This window comes from Lepidothrix coronata, unplaced genomic scaffold (assembly GCF_001604755.1).
Source record: "Lepidothrix coronata isolate B3197 unplaced genomic scaffold, Lepidothrix_coronata-1.0 Scaffold48, whole genome shotgun sequence".
In the NCBI taxonomy this organism is placed as follows: Eukaryota; Metazoa; Chordata; class Aves; order Passeriformes; family Pipridae; genus Lepidothrix; species Lepidothrix coronata.
The window spans coordinates 1,365,930-1,384,140 of record NW_016690228.1 but is presented as its reverse complement, the minus strand read 5'-3'; the positions used below and the strand labels follow the sequence as shown (position 1 = coordinate 1,384,140).

Here is an 18,211-nt window from a genome sequence, read left to right as displayed (position 1 = left end):
AGAAATTATTCCACTGGGGAAACCCAGCCAAGGGATGAAGAGCATGTCCTGCTGAGCGATTCCCAGTACACCTGTACTGCCTGAGTGAGAGTATGTCTGTGGGCTCCCACAGTGCTGGTAGAGACAACTCCGCTCGTGTGGACAGAGGGGTCTGCAAAGTTTGGAGGTGATTCATGGGTGCCACAAAGTTGACATGCAGAGCACTGCAGGGTTTTGGGCTTTCTGCATTGATAAAACAAGTGAAAACAGCCATCTCAGTCTGCAGTCAGACAGAGCAGGGAGCATCATGCCAAATGGGAATTGACAGGGAGGGGCAGACAGGGAAAGAAGAGGTTGCAAAGCACTAGTTCTGCCAAACTAACCCTATCGTTTTTCCTCCCTTTATCTCTTGACATTAAACAGACTGAGTGGGTGAACAGAAGATGGAGACACAATTAAGCAGATATTGCAAACAGGAGGGTGAGCCGCTTTTTATGGCTAGTTCATGTTTCAGATACAGAACTATATAGAATAATGCAATAACAAAAATCATGCAGTATTCACCATGGGTTTATTTGCCGCAGGTCCTCTGAGAGCTGCTTTTGTTTATCTTTGTTTAATTGGCATGGTCGGATGGCCACCAGCAGGTCCAATTAAACAGATTCAACAGATTCCACTGTACATTTTTATTTTTTTCTCCATCAGCATATAGCAAAAGATGTCCAAAATAATTTGTCTGAGTACTAGTGATGAATATAAAGTGCACTCTATTCCAGCCTGCACACAGTAAGTTTCAGCTGTGCAGAATTTTACAGCCGAAGCAAACTAGGTTAATAATGAAATCACTGATGTGTGTCCTATCTAAAATGCAGATAAGGCATTATGCCCTTCCTTTGTAGCTATCTTAAGCTTTGGCCTTTAAGTGTTGGATGGGAACTATTTAAGAAAATCCCACCAACAGGACCTGGGCATGCCCTTAATATCAGGTATTTGTATAAGTGCTTTGTTGAATTGGAGCCTAGTAGATCCTCTTGAAAAGAAAGTGATTTTCAATCTAATAAGGTTATCTTAGTGTGAACATTTTAACTACATCAATCAATATGCCCGTCAGGAGTAAATGACTAATGGGATTTCTCTTTTCTTTCTTTCTTTGTTACAAGAATGATGAATTGACCTTGCCTGTTGCTAAAGATTCTCATCTCCTTAATGCATTGCAGATATGTTTAATGGAAGCAAGCTGTCAGGGTCTTGCAATAACCAGTCCCAACCAAAAATATTTACCCTTGGGACTGGGTCATCAGATTCCAGTTCTGCTCTCACAGTGGAAAATTTGAAAAGGCTAGAAGAGGAATATGCAGCTTCTGAAGAAGCCTTCAAAATGCAGAGAGTACAAGATTATATTGAACAGACTGATCTTGCTCTCTTCGACAAAGAGACAAGTAGGAGAACCAACAGAGATTTTGTCTGTGATGTAGAGCCTGAAGGAGTCTCCTTATCCCCTCCTGCAAAACAAGAAAAAATTACAACTGAGGTTCCTGAAAGATCCCCAAAGAAAGGAAAGATATTAACAGGTATTTTTTAGCAATCTTTTAGAGGAAAGGAGAGAGAATAAGTCAGTTGTCCTTGATCTTTTTTACATTTCTGTCTGCATATAATAGAATCATAGAATGAACCATCATAGAATGGTTTGGGTTGGAAGGTACCTTTGAAGATCATCTAGTTCCAACCTCCCTGCCATGGGGAGGGACACTTTTCAGTAGACCAGGTTGCTCAAAGTCCCATCCAGCCTGGCTTTGAGCACTGCCAGGGATAGGGCATCCACAGTTTCTCTCAGCAACATGTGCCAGTGTCTCACCACCCTCACAGTAAAGAATTTCCTCACAGAAGAATCACAGAATATTCTGAGTTGAAAGGAACTCACAAGGATCATTGAGTTCAGCTGTTAAGTGAATGGCCTGTACCGGGATCAAAGCCCCAGCCTTGGTGTTGTCAGAGCACGATGCTCTGACCAAGTGAGTCAGGGTCAATATAAATCTCCCCTCTTTCAATTTAAAACCATTACCACTTCTCCTGTCACTATTGAGCTGTGAGAACATGGTAAGCGGTGCCAGCATCCAGACTTGAATCCCAGCCGTGGAGAGAGCTTATCAAAAGTGCAAGGTACTAGTCTGCAAAGAATGGGATTTTACTGTTAGCTAGTTTCAACAAAATCACAATGAAACCAGCACAAAGTTTAAACTCAAAACCCTCTGATCCATTTTAGATAGCATCCATTTTAGTTTTGTCTGGGTAAGAGTTTCTCTGTTAAATGTAAATGCAAGCTAATTAATATTAGACATTTATCTGCCTTAATAGATATCTCAAGCTATGTTTACTTCATATATATATATATATATATATATATTCCTGCTTTTAATAATATTTTACAGCTCATAAAGTAATCCAGCCAATGTTTGGAGGCAGTTAGCAGGGACAAAAATACAGTTAATCCATGGAAAGGAAACCCCTCTAAGTTATAGGGGATAACCCCCTTTTTTAAGGACTTTAAGAACTTGTCCCATTTCAGTTCTGGCTGCCTGTGGTGACACTACTTGCAAGTCAGGACGTGGCTTGTGGCTGCATGCAGGACAGGGTCACAGCTGTCCCCTGCGAGTGGGTGATAAAGGGACAAGTGGCTCCATCAAAAGCCACTGGAAGGGGACCATGCAGCAGCCGTGGGGAACTGCAGCTGGGTTGTCTACACAGAGAAAGTATGGCTTTCTGCAGGAGACTCTGGATCACAAACAGGGATCCAAGTGGGACAATTTGGCCTTATCCTAAGTAAAAATCATTTTTTTTGAAGGAAAGGTTGAACTTTTTCCATAATTCCTCTTTGAACATGCTGTAAGCAGGCATTTCACCTGCTATGGAAGAGCCCCTAGCACAGCCTGCTTTGGCACAAACAGAAATGCACAGCCAGCATGAAAGAGACAGGCTGTTCCCTGAAGTAAAAGGTTACCTATTTCCTAAGGAATTCATGAATTGGTCCTTCTTGGGGGTTTACCAACAGAAGTGTTTTCTGCTCACTTTCACATTTTTCTCAAGGTAAATTTGCCAGCTCCTAAGAAGGAGAAAGATCAACTGTTCACACATGTAAGGTTTATTTTTTAAGAGCTTTCCATGTGGAAATAAAGTATTCTTATCAAGCATACATGTGAGCTGCATCCTTGGGGACAAATCTGTCCTGGGAAGAGGCTGAGGGTCTGAAACAGCCACAAAAGACAGGAAGCAAATGCACGTAAAAATCTCTCTCAGTGCTATTTCAAGCAGTCATTTCTTGGATTTCTACATCACAATTAAAATTCAGATGATATATGAAGTTTGTTTCAGACTGTTTCAGTAGAGAGCTAGTATTTAGACACAAGAAGATTTACCAATGAATATCAAATATAGGAATGCCTCATTAGGGACCCAGTGTCAACATTTAATATGTCTTCAAGAATTTGTACAGTACAGAGATTCACTGGGGCTTTTTTTGCTTCTTTTTGTCTCTTTTCATTATTTTTTGTCTTTCATAGGGGTGGCTTATGTAATCCAAGCAGTAACCTTCACTTCAATGCTTTTGATGTTTCTTCTAGCTCCCTGTCATAGCCATACCTCTCCTTTACTCTATGTGTTTTACTCTCCTACATTTTCTTTTCTCCCCTGCCACCCTATTGCCCTCTCCAAGTGCCTTCTTGTTCACCCTCTTTCCCCAGTCCGTAGGCGCCTCTCCTCTCTCCCATCACCTTCTGCATATGCCTGCCCTAAATCTCTTCCATCTGCCCTTTCTGATTTTTTGGAAATAACACCACATGGTATGCAGACGCTGAGGTAGGTTGCATAAGAGCTGTTTTACCTGATAGAGCATTTGAGACAAGCTGAGATGTACAGCTAACCTGGTAGATGAGGGCTGTAACAGACCCCAGGTCTGTCATGCTCAGCACAGAGGGAAACAGGCAGCCTGTGGCCACTGAATTAATGCAAACCTGGAGGAGAAAGGTGCTGCTCTGACAGCAAACCCCTCAGGGCACCACATCTGACTGTATGAGCTGTTTGGGCCAAAACTGGCGGTTTCCTCCTCATTCTTGTAGCATCATGACCTTCCCACAGAGGGGCAACCGCAGTCCCCTGCACCCCATTGCCTCTGTGCAGCCGCAGGGAAGCTGAAACATCCATGGGAATATGTCCTCCTAAAGAGTCCGTAAAATAAGGAAACCCAAGCTGTTTACAAATGAAACATGAACAGAAAGGCAAAGTAAATTAGCTGGTAACTCTTGTCTCTTCCTCTGCAAAGCCTGTCTTCAGTCTCCAGAAACTTTTTTTAAGGTTCATTTTCAGGAGCTTTTTCTTTGCTCTCCCACAATTTATCGTACCATTAAAACTGGTGGGGAAAAATGTTCCTCGTTAAGGTGGGAAGGTTTTATCTGAAATACAAAATAATGAAATGGCAAGAAATCTCAAAGCAGGAAAAAAATCCTCGCTGTTCTACACAAAAAGAGGATCTTTTTTTATTTTTAAAGAAAGCCCTCTCTCTCTCCCCTCCAGCACCAGCAACATATTCTCCACCAGCTCAGCCCACGGGACCTGTGCCGAAGGAATCCAAGTAAGCAGAGTAATTGGTAACATTTTTCTATATAATTCAATCACATTAGGCTGTATTTATGCCATACACAGGTGAGCAGCAGGAACACCTAACAACTGGAAATTTACAGTATGCCCGAGACATTCACAGCCTGGCAGCCACTGCTGTGCCCCTGCTATTAATAAACTGGAAGTTATGTCTGTCTCAGTGGTTGTCTTTGGGCCCCTCTACATTTGCTGTATTAAAAGGGATGCTGTCAGCCTCTGCAGAGAGTTTTTTAATTTTTTTTTTTAATTTTGTTAGACAAATAAATCCCGTGCAGTATCTCTCAAATCAACTGAGATGTGTGACTTCTGTTTTACAGGCTGCTCTTCCGGCTGGGGAGGAAAAGGAGGTCTGATTCTCCAGCCACAGTAAATCAGTATAATACCACCCTTCACACCATCGACACTGCTGCAGCAACACAGATTTACACCAGCTGGAGACGTAGCTCACTCCTTTAGTCTGTCCAACATAAACATACAGACATATCTAATCTTCCTTGCAGAGAGAAGGCAAAGAAAAGAAATTGAATAGAGACACTTGTTCAAGAGACAAAGACCAAATTCTTCTTTGATGTACTTTAAATGGCACTCAGTTCACTGATATCTTCATAGGAATATCCAAGGAAGTTTATAGTTTTTTTCTTTAAAGATGTTACCAGATGTTACCTTGGCACCAAATGAAATAGATATAAGCAGCTGTTTAAGGGAAGGCTGTTGCATTGCTACATGAACATGCAGCAAGGTGTTTTTTTCATTTTAGTTTATAAATTTTATTCATATAAATTTTAAGTATGTTATGACTTTTATATATATAAATATAATTGTTTAATATTTCTAGAAATAAATGTTATAAATCCGTAACTGGCAGCCTGAAAGAGTGCAGACTCTATTTCTTCCCCAGATTTTGAAAATGTTATGGACTGAGGTAAAACATCTGATGTGACATCAAGGGAAATCAGTCAAAGTTTTCTGGCTAACAGAAAGTCACTACACAAATGAAAGAAAAAAGAGATTTTCCCTCCATCTGAGAGGTTTGTGAGAAGGGACCAGCAGTCCAGCTCCCAGCAGTCCTGGCCTGACCTGACCTGTCCTTAAGGGACTGACTGTGATCTGGGGTGCATGCAGCCAGCTGCCCATGCATTGTTGAGGTTGCACCCTGACCTTTAATGGGCAGGCAGGTTGCTCAGTATGATCGCATCTCATCCTCAAGCAAACACTGTGGAAGTGTCCTGAGTCTCTCACCTACCCCCTGGTCCTAGGAACAGGGGCTTCCATGAGATTTGGACTTGATACTGGTCCCTGTTAACCTGGACATGGCCCTTTACTGGGCTTTGCTTCTCATGTGTAAGGCAGTGATGATGGCATTTTACTAACTCAGCAGAGCCAGGAGACCAAACACACAACAAAGGCACCAGAGCATCACTACTCCCCCTATTCCTCAAAAGTTTTCATCCACACATGCATTAATTTGTGTATGCTGTGCCCAGCATCCTTTATAATTTATAGGTAACTAATAAGAAATCAGTGATGTGTAAAGGCCTTGTTGAATTACTAATGAAGATAAATTAAAAAAAAGAATTAAAAAAGCCCTTCACTCCTTACCCTGAATCAGAATACAGTCAAGCATCAAACACAGTTTGTTTGGTATCTCATTGTCCTAATTTTTTTTGTGTGTTTTTTTTTATTTTTTTTATTTGTCAAGGCCACAGGCATCTTTAAATTAGTATATCACAGGGGCTATAAGAAATTATCTCTACATTGCACAGATAGAAGTGTCTGGACACCTTGATAGTTCCGTGTTGTAGGCTCAGAATGATTTTGTACCCTGACTGACAACTTTAGGTTAAAGGAGACAGAGGAAGGGTGTATGGAAAGTCCCAGTTGCTGCTGGATGTGCTATGGTTATGGAGGGATGTCCCAGAAGAGCTGCAGTCCATGTGGGTGTGGAGCAATACCATACCATCAGCTGAGTGGGGGTCACCTAATGCCATTTGCAGAACTGTGTAAACTGAGATAAACAGAAAAGCGATTTTAGGACTGATATAACCTTATTTCATCCAGTGAGCTAGAGGCAAGGAAAGCAGTAAGACCATGGAAGACTTTGTGCACAGCTGCTACCAACAGTCCTTGTCCATTTTGGTGGGCTGGCAGTTACCCCTCTCCACTCTGCTGTCCTTACCTTCATGAGTGCATCTCTCCCCTCTGTGTGCTGCAGACCTAACTTTCACAGGGATAAATACCTTTCATTATTGATATCCCAAGTTCTGTTCTGTTCCTCTCCTCTTAAGTAAGGTACCCTCCTGGTAAACCAGGACAGTGCTGAGCACCTCACCTTAAAGCCCAGCAGCTGACGAGCATCATCAAGAGTGTTCTGAACCCATTTGACCCCACTCTGTCAAAGAGCAGGCATAAGCTGATTTTGCAGTGAGCTGCTCCTTAAAAGCTGCTATCCATCACTACCCTAAGGCATAATGCTACAGCTGACGGATGACAGCTGCTTGAGGTGGGAGAATGCCTAGATGTTCTCAGAATCTCCAGCCTAACTGTGTCAGTGTGAGCTGTCTCAGTCAACAGAGATGGTCATGACCAAGAATGGAGGAATATTTTAGTTTTGAACTTCTTGATTTTAACAGGCCTCCTCAGGCAGATAGTTCCCTCTCTTTTTGCCTGAAAAGGGGGAGCTGATTCACTTGAAATCTACCATCTGTTTGATGGTGCTGTCATTGTAGTCTACCAGCAATGTGCAAAAACTGTTCCTCCCCTCCCTGCCTCCAGCAGTCCTCAGATTGTCCCTCCTTCTTGCCACCAGTTAGATGGGCCTCTGCAACCATCCAAGGCCATTTTTCAAGGCCAGCATCTCCTTTTAGGCTAGCACAACTTCTCTGTCTCCAGACATCCAGGTTTCAAAGGACATTTGAGGGCTTTCTGAACCATTCACAAATGGCATTCAAATCAAGCACATTGATTTCGAGGGACTCATAAGACACCTCAGTGTTTTAGGGGATCCTGGCCTAAGGGTTTCTCCATGAGTGAAGCACACTGTCACTAGGCTGTCTAGGGTTCATGAAATGCTTAGCTAGCAAAACAAAAAACATTAACTGCTTGGCTACAGCTTTCTGCCAAAAGATAGTCAGGTTGTGCTTCAATGCAGATGTCTCAGGGAAAAAATGTGCAGTGCATTAGAGAGCTGTGACTCATAGAATAATTATCCTCATTTCTCATAGTTTATTAATAATTTAAACCCAATCTTGATGTTATTGATCTATCATTGAATCGGAGATTTGTTTCAGGTCTGTAGTCACTGAAGCAGTAAATTTAATCCCCCTTCCCTCCCACCCTTCTATCCACTAAACTCACTTTATAACTAAAACATGATGTTTAGGCTGTTTCAATAACAGGAGAGAAGAATAAGAGCTCAGAGGCAGCGGGTGGCAGGAGCAGCCTTAAGCCCACAGATGATCAGTGGTGGTGACATGAGGTTCTGGTTTTAATACATCATTTTTGACCAAACCATCCCTTACACATTGCCTCAGGGATGCCAAAAGGACCAGAAGCTGCTTGCTGGCACATGCATCACAACCAGATCCTAGACCAGTTTTGCCTGTTTTCATCTAGGTTTTCTTGTCCATTCCCACCATTAACCATCAGTTTGCACCCATCCCAGTTGAGTATCCCAGTCCTACTCTTTGTCCCCTGGAAACACAGATATAAGCTCATCAAGGTTAAGTGTCTGCAACACGTGGGCTGTTGCGAGGCACACAAGCTCTTGGATCCAATACTAATCTTACTTAAACTGGTGAAAACCTGAAGCAGCTGCCTTGGTGTCCCAGGAGTACCATGAGTGTAAAATCCATTTATATGCGTGGACGATCAAGCCTAGAGAACTATAACGTGAAGACTCCTACAGCAGTGCTCACTGGGCTGTACCATGTGTCTAGTGAATTCAATAATACAGCAGCAAGATTTGGCCTTTAAAGGAAGCCAGGAATAGAAAACAGCATCCTTTATGGCTGTTAAGTGCCCAGAAGAGTGATTTTTGTAGGCAAATGAAATACATTTTTATTAGACCAACTGTAGTATACAGTTGGGTTGGAAAACATGTTCTTTGATGTACGAACTCTTTCTCAGGTATGGAAGAAAACAGATGTGCCCAAATGCTCATCTATTCTTTTCCATCTATATTAATAGATATTAAATATATTACCATCCCCTGCCGGCCCTTGCTGCTCACCTTAGACCCTGCAGCTGAAACCACAGCAAGTGGGGGCTTTTGGCCACCACTGGGGGTCCCGCAGCTATAGGAACGTGTGACAGGGCCAAGTTGTCGCAGGCTTGCTCTAAAAAGCAAACCAGATCAGTGTCACCAGACAGACAGGATATGTTGGTGCGATAAAGGGCTGCATGCACCCACAAATGTGTGCTCTTAGCATGTCTGGTGTTTTTTGCCCAAGTGGGAAACATTCCTAGAGATGAACAGCAGGAAAACAAAGCACAGCAAATACAATATAGTCTATTGTGTTCCAGAACCCACTATCCACCCTGACCTTATCCTTCCCCAACTGTGTTTCCACATATCTTCAGGCACACTACTCACCTGCAATATTTCATATGGGATTGTGCTGCTCTCCCTCCTGCTGGTCGGTGGACCCCCACGGTCTGCTTGACACACTACGCTAATCCTCCCCCCCACCCACCCTCTCCCCCCACCCTCCCCTCCCCCCCCAAACCTGGAATGCCAAACCTCTGTGTGCTCTGAAGCTTCCTTCTCCTCTTTCGCTTCTACTCTCTTATATGGTTCCGAATCATGGGTCATCTACCGCCACCACGTACGTCTCCTAGAACGCTTCCATCAACGCTGCCTCCGTTCAATCTTAAACATCCACTGGTCAGATTACGTGACCAATACATCTGTTCTAGAACAAGCAGCAGTCACAAGTATTGAGGCCATGTTACTGAGAACACAGTTGCGATGGGCAGGGCACGTCTCAAGGATGAAGGACCACCGCCTCCCTAAGATCCTGCTCTATGGTGAACTTGCCACTGGCTGCCGCATGAGAGGAGCCCCGAAGAAAAGATACAAGGACTCCCTGAAACAACATCTCAGCCTTGGCCATACTGATCACCATAACTGGTCTACTCTGGCCTCAAATCAGGAGGCCTGGAGACACGCCATCTATAACGCAGCTGTCTCCTTCGAGAACACACGCAGGATCACTCTCGAGGAAAAAAGGCAACGCAGAAAGAACCGTGTATTGCAGAATACACCACCTAAGGAGTCTTTCTGTTGTGTCTTTTGCAGTCGGATATGTCTGTCACGTATTGGCCTCATAAGCCACCAGTGTGCCTATAATAAATGTGGATAGAGCCTTCCCAAATCTTCGTTCGCAAAGCCTAGCCATGATATGATGATGATGATTGTTTTCCAGAGGTATCATTCTTAATGGAATAGCCATGGAGCTGAATTTTCCATGGTTTGGGGAATTTTTGGGTTTTAGTTTATGTTAGCTAAACCTGGAATAAGACCAGGGAAATGCTGCTATTTCATTGATCCTGAAGGACAAGGTGCTAGCAGTAATACATCAAAATGTAGGTACTGGGTGTTGCAGGACAGCTGGGAGTGGAGCAAGTCCAGGGAAATCCATGGCCGGAAATGCTGCTGGATTGCTGGGTCCCTGTGACACTGGGTCCCACCTATACCAATGGGACCATTGTCATTGGCAAGTCACAGCTCCTGCAAAGCGCAGGCTTGGCGGTATTGAAGCTTTCTCTTCTTTGAAGCCTGAGAGACTTGTTTGGTGAGTTTTCACCTGAAGGCATAAATTCCTGGAAATTGGGGCTTTCATGTGGTTGCAAAGCAGTGACCTCCTTCCTCCCTCTCTTTAGTGAAACAGGTGGAGTGAGTTATCACAGGCACAGGAGTGAGTCATTGCATCACTACTGCAAGTCTATTTTAAGTACCCACCTGTGATGGGAGCAGATTCAGTGCCTCTCTGAATACATAACCTTTCCTCCCACAGTTTACACCTGCACCAGGGAGTTAGCAAGGTGTTTTCAGTACTGAGCAGCTGAGTAGAGAAGCCAAGCATCACTTCAGGGCTTGGTTTACTCAGAATATGCCATTTAGCATATTCAGGTCTCATTGCATTCTGGTGAGGTGAGGAAATGTCTTTTCCTGCCATTCTGGGAGGGTGTAACTAGAGAGCTGTGTCCACATCTCTTTCCCCCCAAGCTACGTGCCTTCTACTCCAACTTGCTTGCTGGAGATATCTGTTCCTTGCTGCTGACAATATCAGGCCCCTAATTCAGCTGAGGAATGACCTTGGGCCTTGACTCAGCCACATAGGATGCAATTGGCTTTCTGGGCTGCGAGATCACATTGCTGTGTCATGTTGAGCTTCTTATCAACCAACACCCCTAAGTCCTCAGTAGTGCTGTCAATCCATTCTCTGTCCAGCCTGTATTTGTGCTTGGGGTTGCCCTGACCCATGTGTGGGACCTTGCACTGGCCTTGTTGTACTTCATGAGATTTGTTGGGGTCAACCTCTCAAGCCTGTCAGGGTCCCTCTGGATTGCATTTGTTAGGTAGAGAGTGGTTGCCTGAAGCAGGGGATGTGCACCATGGTGACATCTGCTCCAGCATTTTCCAGAAGAAATGCCGGGCAACTGGAGTGACACAGCTGCAGAGTCGCTGCCTGTGCTATCTCCCCTCGCCCACTCCAAACCTCTCAGTCTCCCATCACTGGGGCACAGCAGCTTGAAATCTGCAGAAGAATTCCTGGAAATCCAGCTCTATGCCTTCCCGTACCCTGCAGCTTGTCCCTCCAACCCTCCTTTTGCTTGCCAGGCATTTGTATAAATAGGATTAACATCTGCAGTTACACTTAGCTAGGTTGCAAATTACACAGGCTATCAAGCCTCGTGCTTCAGGGCATACATTGATTACCATCAGAGGGACAAAAATTAGTTTTTTCAATAACAGAATATTGCCTGATTTACTGGGAACATTACAGGGCAGAGTGGATTAGCCTTTGCCATCAGTATCAGTTATACGTTATTACCACATCAAAGCACCAGACATGGGTGAGCTGCTTCCATCCAGACAGGGTTGGAGGTGGCTGGGTTTGGAGGAGCAGAGCTGGTCTTTAAAACTGACACAGATTTCTGAAGCTGCTTATAAAATGTGCCACCAACAAGCTGTGCTCCCTGCTTCTGCTTGCCTACCTCCTGGACTGCGTACCTTCAGCTGGTCAGAGGAGTCTGCCCTCCTCTCCTTTGTCCCCTGGCGTTTCTTGATTCTGGTGGGATCAAGAGGTATCAGAGGATCTGTGGCTCACTGTAACGGGAGACTGGGAGACACCTTTACTGAAAGGTCTGCTGACCCCATCCTTATTGTGTTTCCAGAGGCTTGCAAGAGGAGCTGAGGTCCCTGTTGTCTCCCTATTATGGATGAACAGCTTTGCCCACTTTCAACCCATCTCATTTCCTCCACCTTGGCAGCAAATGCTTTTCTCATTTGAATGGAAGAGCTAGAATTGACAGAAAATCTAAAATAAGAAACATAATTAGCACAAAACTTTTAATTCCCCTTTCTAAGCCATTTCTAAATGTGTTAGTGCTTATTTATTGAACTTGGCTTGACATTTAGACAGTTCTTTTAATGCTAATAGGGTTGATTATGGGGTTGAATCCTACCGCTTTGAGGAAATGGCTGCTCAGTATTCAGAGCTGCCAAGTTCCCCCTGCACAGAAATACACTCTTTTCTTCGCAGGAAAGATGTATTATTCAGCACAAATATATTAAAATAAGGCCATTGCAGGAGTGAGGAGCCTGTGCCAGCGATACTGCACCAACAGCCCATGCACAGAGCCTACGGCCATGGGGTGCCAGGGCTCTGCCTTTCTGTGGCTATAAACTCCCTCCAGCATGGGCTGGACAGTGCCAGCCCTGGGCTGGGGCTTGCCCTAGTTCATCGTTGTGGCTCTGGTGCTGGGGCCACCCTGAGGAAGAGGAAGAGGAAGAGGAAGAGGAAGAGGAAGAGGAAGAGGAAGAGGAAGAGGAAGAGGAAGAGGAAGAGGAAGAGGAAGAGGAAGCCACCCAGTTTCCCCAGGTTGCAGTCAGGACCTGGGGTTTCCTACCCTTGCCCACTGGCAGTTCCCACTTAAAACCAAGACTCTCGTCTTCCTTCTAGAGACAAACCGAGAAGGGATTCCTCCTTCCTAATAGAAATCTAGGGGCAAGAAATGTGGGTGGGGTTTTTTTTCCCCATAACAGTCACTATCAGAGTATTTACTTCCACGTGTTCAATGGGCCTTTTTGTGCTCCCCCTCCTGCAGATCAATCGACAGAACAGATGTCTGACTGTCCCCCGTTTCAATGTGTATTATCAGTACTCCTTCAGAGTTGCTGCAAAATAGCACAAACATCAATAAGAATAGAATTTGAACTTAAATTTACTTTAAATTAGGCTTTATAGGTGAAAATTGTAGGTTTTCAGAAAATAAGCCTCACCACCACATTACTGAGCGTGCAACGTCAACACAAGGATGCCTGGGCAATGCAACAGCCTCCAGAAATGGGACAAGGTCCTAAATGCTGAGAGTGACAAGCCAGCCTGGTTTGACAAGCTTTGCCAACGGCTAGCCAAATGCAATGAGATTACCCTGATCTGGGGAACAGAGATACTTGAGCTCAGGAATTTCCCCCTGGGTGTGATTACCTTGTAATAGCCACTATCCCTCATTCTCATTTCTAGCTGTAAAAGAGGTGCAGAGAGAGGTTAATCCTAGTTTGTGTCCATTAGCCAGTAAACTGTCAAGGCATGGTTTTTAAGGCAACCTTGGAAAAGTGCACAGGAACAATAATGTCTGTCATTAAGGTGGTGAGGTTTCAACTAGAAGAGGCACTTGTATACTGTGTCAGTGTAGCATTCAAGTGTTTGCTTTTAATTTACTGGGGGAAATCTTAGTGAATCACTCAGGTCTGGACTGGCCATTAGAGCCACTGCTGAATTTTGTTTTCCCCTCAATTTCCTGTTGCTCAAAACTAAGCATTCTCTTTCCATGATGCCTTGGAACGATAAATCCAGGGTGATCTAGCTCAGGCTGGAAGAATGTGAGCTGACTGCCATAGAACATCCTTGTTCTGAGACACAGCCACTAACAGGTCACATTTTCACTTCAGAGTGAGATGCATATGAGAGGTCTGCATGGAGCACCAGGTTGCATTCCAGAACAACTTGGCCTCCAGCTGAGGACCTGCAGAGAAGACTTGTCCACACAAGAGAAGGCTTTTGCTTTGGGAGATAAAGGAAAATGAGATGCATCTGCCTGTGGGTCTTGGTGGAAGACTTGTAACACTGAAAACTGGTCCTGGTGTAGAGCCTTGGTCGCTGAAGAGCCACCAAGCAACTCTACCTCTGTGATGCAGGGGGCTCAATCAGAAACAGTGGCAGGCAATAGCACCAGACACCTCAGGCCATTTTGCCTTAGTGGGAGACATGGTTTGGTGTGAAATGCAGGACATAGGGATGACTGCATAGGGTTAGCCCCCAAAATACACCTGGCCCAGTATCCTACCCTGGATGAGACCCAGCAGATGCTTAGGAAGTAATACAAAAATAGAGCAAACATTTGTTTATACTTCCCAGAATACTCTCAATTTCCCTAGTGATCTGTGACTCAAGAACACCCTGAACTGTAGATGCCAGCTTTACATTTAATAGCCCTTAATGGATTCCTCTTCCATTGATTAGCTTGCACCCTATTGAAACACAAATTTTAAATATCCACTGTACTTTCTGGCAAGGAGTGCCGCAGCTAAAAATCCCCTTTGTTTATTTTGAACTTGTCACTTGATAATTTTCTTTAATGTTCACTCTCTTCCTTTGAAGAGCACTGAATAATATGAACAGCTGTTCCCCAGTCACATCGCTCTTCCTTTCAGAAAACTCGGTCGTATTTCTTCTTCAGTCATTTTTTCTTCCAGGATAAAAAGTCTTAATCTATTAAGTCATTCCCTGAATGGAGGCCCTTTTGTGCTTTTGATCATCTTCAATTACCTTCCTCTATAACTTTTCTACTTCTTCTGTATCATATTTGAGATCAGTGAATCAGGACTGCACAATGGTATTCAAGAGAAGGAAGTCCACGGATTTATACAGCAGCATAATGATTTCCCCTGTTTTTCTCTATCCTCCTTTCCTAATAATTCCTAGTTTTCTGTTTGCTTTTTTGATTGCTACTGTCTTGAGTTGACATTTGCATAGAGTTATCTATTATAACCTGAAGATTTTGCTCCCGAGTGGAAATAGCCAGCTCAGAGCCCATTATTTTGTATGTAAAGTTAGGATTGTCTTTTCCCATGTGTATCACTTTACATTTATCTACATCAGATTTCAGCTGTGATTTTATTACCCTTTTATTCAGTGCCATGTGGGTCTTTCTGCAACTATTCACAGTCAACCATTTGCCTCAACCACTCTTGATGTCATCAGCAAACTTCTCCTCTCTCTGCTTGCTGCTATTTTGAGATTATTTATGAATATTTTGAAAGCATAGAACAATGTTTAGGCTCATTTAGCAGCTTCCTCTCTCAAATCTGAAGTGATGTCTCCCAAGGAGAAGGAAGAAATGCAGTTTCTCAAGCTCTTGCAGTGTCACTGGAGAACAGCTGGCATTTCTGGGAATAAAGGCATTGTGCCTAACCAGCATGACTACTTTTCCCCTTGCACAGATAGGATGGCGGGGGTGACGCCACTTGCTGGGATGTGTGTCTTCCCCCACCAGACCAGTGGAAGATGGACTCAAGCACAAAGAGGCAGAGTGGAAGCAATGGATGACAAAGCTTTTCTCTGAGAAAACCCCTGCACACAAAGTTGCGTTGAATGAATAGGAGGTAACTGGCAACTCTTCCTTGCAAAAAGTGATCTGGGAGCCTGTTGAGCTTGCCCAAGGGAGTTCAATGCCAGAGTCAGGTGAGGAGTCTCTATCCATGGGAGGAGAACATGAGGATGATGGAGAGTCACTGCCCTCTGCACAGGCAAGGTGAGACCCAGCTGGTCAGTTAGAGAGAATACCCAGAGATCACCAGTGATGAGCACTTTTTCAGTGGTGTATTTTCCCCAGGAAGCAGCACCTTGTAGCAGTGCTTGTTTGGGGAGCAACAACAAGGGGCACTTCTTTCTGCTGGGGGTATCCTTGTTTGGGGAAAGAGGCTGGAGAGTTGCTGCTGCTATTTGTAGCCAAGAGGAGTCCAACTGAGCATCACTCCAGCACCAGAGGCGAGCATGAAATTAATTCACCTAGGGAAAAAACAGGAGGGAAAGTTAATTGCTCTGGTGGAGGGTTCCTCGTCCCTGTCCAGTGGTGTACCTTGGAGCCACAGGGTCACACAGAACGTTTCCCTCTCCTCCTAGAAATGGGGATGCTTTCCCAGATAGCAGAAGGTTTTCTGCATCACTTGAGTTATCCATGCTTTGTTGCTGTTTCCTCTTTTCTCCCATCATTTTGATCCTTTGGGGTTAGACTTGCAAGTGCCATCATATCTTCATGGAAGCAACAGTCCACACTGAAATTTGCCTCCAGTTCTGAGAGGCAGTACAAAGTCCAACTCAGGTCTCCAGGTTGGTTCTGTTTTAAGCCCTTTGGGCAGGGTCTGTCTTCTGGCTCTGCAGGGATCAGCAATGTAAGTGGTGTGCAGCACTTGGTCCCACCAGCCACACAAGCTGAGTTTTGCCTTGAGAGACTGGAGTAGCAGTCAGAGACACAACATGCAAATGGAGTAAGACAGGGCTCCCAGTCACACATGTGATGAACTGTGTAAGCAGGATGTCCCAAAAGATGAGACTCACCTCACCTATGGAAGTGCACACACATGCCTTCCCCCATCACCTGCAGCTCCACTTGACCTAAAGGCAGGAAAACAGGCTCTACTCACTTCCATACCATTCACCTCTCTTACCCTCCAAACCAGGCTGCTCCATCCAAACTCCCTAGCGGGATCAGATCCAGGCTGCTCAGCTAGAAATCAGGAGGGGATGTACTCCTGGTCCCAGGCCAAGCTCCGGTCCAAGAGTTTAACAGCACAGGCAAAAGCTTTATAGGATACAAGCAGCCTTGAATTCATCAGTAAGGACATCACCACTGTGTCCAGCAAGGGATGGTATGTCCTGGAGTGTCCCCTCAACCCAGCTGCCAAGAGAAGCAGCTCCCCAGTGCTTGTTGTCCCAGCCCCGGTGACCCTGGGAGGGTAAGCCAAGACTGGATTTCTGTCTCATCAGCCAGGGGCTGGATGGGATCCCCCTGACAGCTCAGGCCCCTGCAGCACTCTCTTCTCTCCCTGCCTTCCCTCTCCCCTCCCCAGCCAGACAGCATTGCTGTTTCTGTCGGTGTGCAAGAAAATTACCTGTGATTTATCACACAATCAGTGATTTTGTTGGCTTTTTTATTTTCAACATAGAAGCACGTTATACTGCTCTCCCATCCTGAAGTATAGGGTAGGGGTAGCAAATCCTCCTGCCTGGGACTATTTGTCTTTTTAGCCTCATAAAAAGCCTGAAAAATAAAAGCAAGAACAAATCTCCGGTTTGTTGCCTTTTTGTTCCCCTCTATCCCTTACAACCAGGAAGGAGATTCTTAGCTATTCTGCAGAGCCAAAATGTGCATCTTCAGGTTATATATAAATTAGTGCCACAGTTACAGATGGAGTCAGACACTTCATGTGTACAAAATGCAGCTACCTGGGAGCTGCTGCAGACAAGTCCCTCGGGTCCCTGAGACAGACACAGCCTGAGCACAGTCCCTTTCTGCACGTGAAAATTAGCTGATGCATTAATGATGATCTCTTTGCTTTCCCCTCTCCTAGTTGCTCTTCATTCTTCCCAGAGAAGCAGGTGGTAACACTGCTTATTTCTGTTAGACAGCGTTAAACCCAGCTCCCTTGTAACGCTGGGAGCTAAGCCCGTAGCAAAGAAATGTTTCTATGTTGCTCGTTGGTACCTTGCAGGATAAATTACTTGTGTGTCTGATGGAAAGAGGGCCCTTAGCAAATTATATCCTCAGAGAGCAGCTACTAACATAGCATAAGAAGACTTGAGCTTTGTATATGAAATGTGAAAACACAGAAGTGAAGGATGAATTTTTCTCAGTTATTTGAAGGGGTTTAATTAAAAAGTAAGCAAACAAATAAAAAAATCCTAAACCCAGGCTATGTGGAAAGCACGGAGCGTGTGTCTGGCAGTGTTCCGGGGTTGGTACCAGTGTGGGGAAAAAAAAAACCTGGGGCAGAGCATCCACATCCTCTATGTTCAGGCAGACAACCCTATCACACTTTCCCCACATCTCTTCCTGCCTCTCACCACTTCAGTTTTGCTCCTGCAGCACTGTCATTCTTCTGAGCCCAGAAGACAATGTTATCCCGATGGACAGATGTTTTTGTCTCCTGTTCCAGGATGGAAGTGGTCAGGTTTAGTATCCAGCAGCAACAACACTTGTGTGGGGGAACACCTGCAGGAATGCCCTGCCTCCAGGTGGGTCACTGTGACCCTCCTGCCTTAGATAACTCCCCTCAGCCTCCTGGACTGGCTAC

The 18,211-nt window shown here is 44.7% G+C and overlaps 1 protein-coding gene across 1 annotated transcript in view; it reads left to right on the top strand.

Annotated features, from left to right (window-relative positions):
- Window positions 1-18,211, top strand: part of LOC108497407 — a 29,087-nt gene that overhangs the window by 7,126 nt on the left and 3,750 nt on the right. The window contains 7 exon segments of the mRNA XM_017814985.1: window positions 403-459; window positions 1,197-1,550; window positions 4,546-4,603; window positions 4,947-5,084; window positions 17,489-17,519; window positions 18,004-18,060; window positions 18,062-18,093. Of these exon segments, the coding sequence (XP_017670474.1) occupies window positions 423-459; window positions 1,197-1,550; window positions 4,546-4,603; window positions 4,947-5,084; window positions 17,489-17,519; window positions 18,004-18,060; window positions 18,062-18,093 (707 nt within the window). The 5' untranslated portion in view covers window positions 403-422.